A 1,005-nucleotide genomic window follows, 5' to 3' on the forward strand; every position below is an offset into this window, starting at 1 on the left:
GTGGCACTGACTGGGAGTTATGGAATTGAGACAATCAGCCTGTGGCATTGACTGGGAGTTATGGAATTGAGACAATCAGCCTGTGGCATTGACTGGGAGCTTCAGTCCAGGACCTGAGACAAACCCGAGTCCTAGTTCTGGATGGGCTCACCTTGGTGCTGTCCTCCGACTGAGATCAGCGTCCTCATTGGAGGAGAGGGACAGCGCTGAGCCACAGCCCTCCTGAAAGGAGACAAATCAGAGGAGTCAGAACGTCCCTCCAACAGAACCCACCTTCAGGTCTCTGCAGGACCACCTACAGGAACTGGGCCCCCTGTGACAGGCCCATGGCGTTGTACCCCCCCTGCAGCTCCGGGTCCTGGGCCAGCTGACGGCACACCATGGACACCTGCGTGTTCACATCCAGGAAGAACCCGCTCTCCGTGTCCTGCCCCATGAGACACAGAGGACAGAGACGGGTTCTGATTTCTGTCAAAAAAGCACAAAGACAGAACAGGAGGACCGTCTAGACTCTAGACGGACCGAGTGGCACCGAGCGTCTGAATGGACTGAGGATCTGGACGGACCCAGGATCTGGACGGACCGAGCGTATGGACAGACCCAGAATCTGGACAGACCGAGGGTCTGGACGGACCGAGGATCTGGACGGACCGAGCGTCTGGACGGACCGAGGATCTGGACGGACCGAGGATCTGGACGGACCAAGGATCTGGAAGGACTGAGGGTCTGGACGGACCGAGGGTCTGGACGGACCGAGGATCTGGACGGACCGAGGATCTGGACAGACCAAGGGTCTGGAAGGACCGAGGGTCTGGACGGACCGAGGATCTGGACGGACCAAGGGTCTGGACGGACCGAGGGTCTGGACAGACCGAGGGTCTGGACAGACCGAGGATCTGGACGGACTAAGGATCTGGACGGACCGAGTGTCTGGACGGACCGAGGATCTGGAAGGACCGAGGGTCTGGACGGACCGAGGATCTGGGAAGACCGAGGATCTGGACG

At 59.7% G+C, this 1,005-nt stretch overlaps 1 protein-coding gene across 1 annotated transcript in view; it reads right to left on the reverse strand.

Moving 5' to 3' along the window:
* Positions 1–1,005, reverse strand: part of ppt1 (palmitoyl-protein thioesterase 1 (ceroid-lipofuscinosis, neuronal 1, infantile)) — a gene marked incomplete at its 5' end in the record, with an annotated part of 6,054 nt that overhangs the window by 4,412 nt on the left and 637 nt on the right. Inside the window, 2 exon segments of the mRNA XM_037693553.1 lie at positions 152–222; positions 300–427. Coding sequence (XP_037549481.1) covers positions 152–222; positions 300–427 — 199 coding nt within the window.

Source organism: Nematolebias whitei, chromosome 19 (assembly GCF_014905685.2).
Source record: "Nematolebias whitei isolate Nwh7 chromosome 19, NemWhi1, whole genome shotgun sequence".
NCBI lineage: Eukaryota > Metazoa > Chordata > Actinopteri > Cyprinodontiformes > Rivulidae > Nematolebias > Nematolebias whitei.